Consider the following 238-nt stretch of genomic DNA (forward strand, 5'->3'; position numbering starts at 1 on the left):
TTACGCCTAAATCTCTCTTTACAGCATCTCCAGCGGCCACGCCCTTCAACTTCTGCGGGTGCGGGTGGCCACAGCACATGCTTCTCCCCCGCGGTCGCCCTGAGGGTATGGCATTCCAGCTGTTCTTCATGCTCACGGACTATGCCCAAGATAAGGTATTTATTGATATTATCTACTATCAAGTAGTCGACTTTGACTGATGAGTATAAATGTATACATGAATTACATTAGCGGATGG

The 238-nt window shown here is 47.9% G+C and overlaps 1 protein-coding gene across 1 annotated transcript in view; it reads left to right on the forward strand.

The window, feature by feature from the left end:
• Positions 1-238, forward strand: part of LOC119586475 (phenoloxidase 1-like) — a 9,677-nt gene that overhangs the window by 8,154 nt on the left and 1,285 nt on the right. The window contains 1 exon segment of the mRNA XM_037935212.1: positions 25-155. Within this exon segment, the coding sequence (XP_037791140.1) occupies positions 25-155 (131 nt within the window).

Source organism: Penaeus monodon, chromosome 21 (genome assembly GCF_015228065.2).
Source record: "Penaeus monodon isolate SGIC_2016 chromosome 21, NSTDA_Pmon_1, whole genome shotgun sequence".
Lineage (NCBI taxonomy): Eukaryota > Metazoa > Arthropoda > Malacostraca > Decapoda > Penaeidae > Penaeus > Penaeus monodon.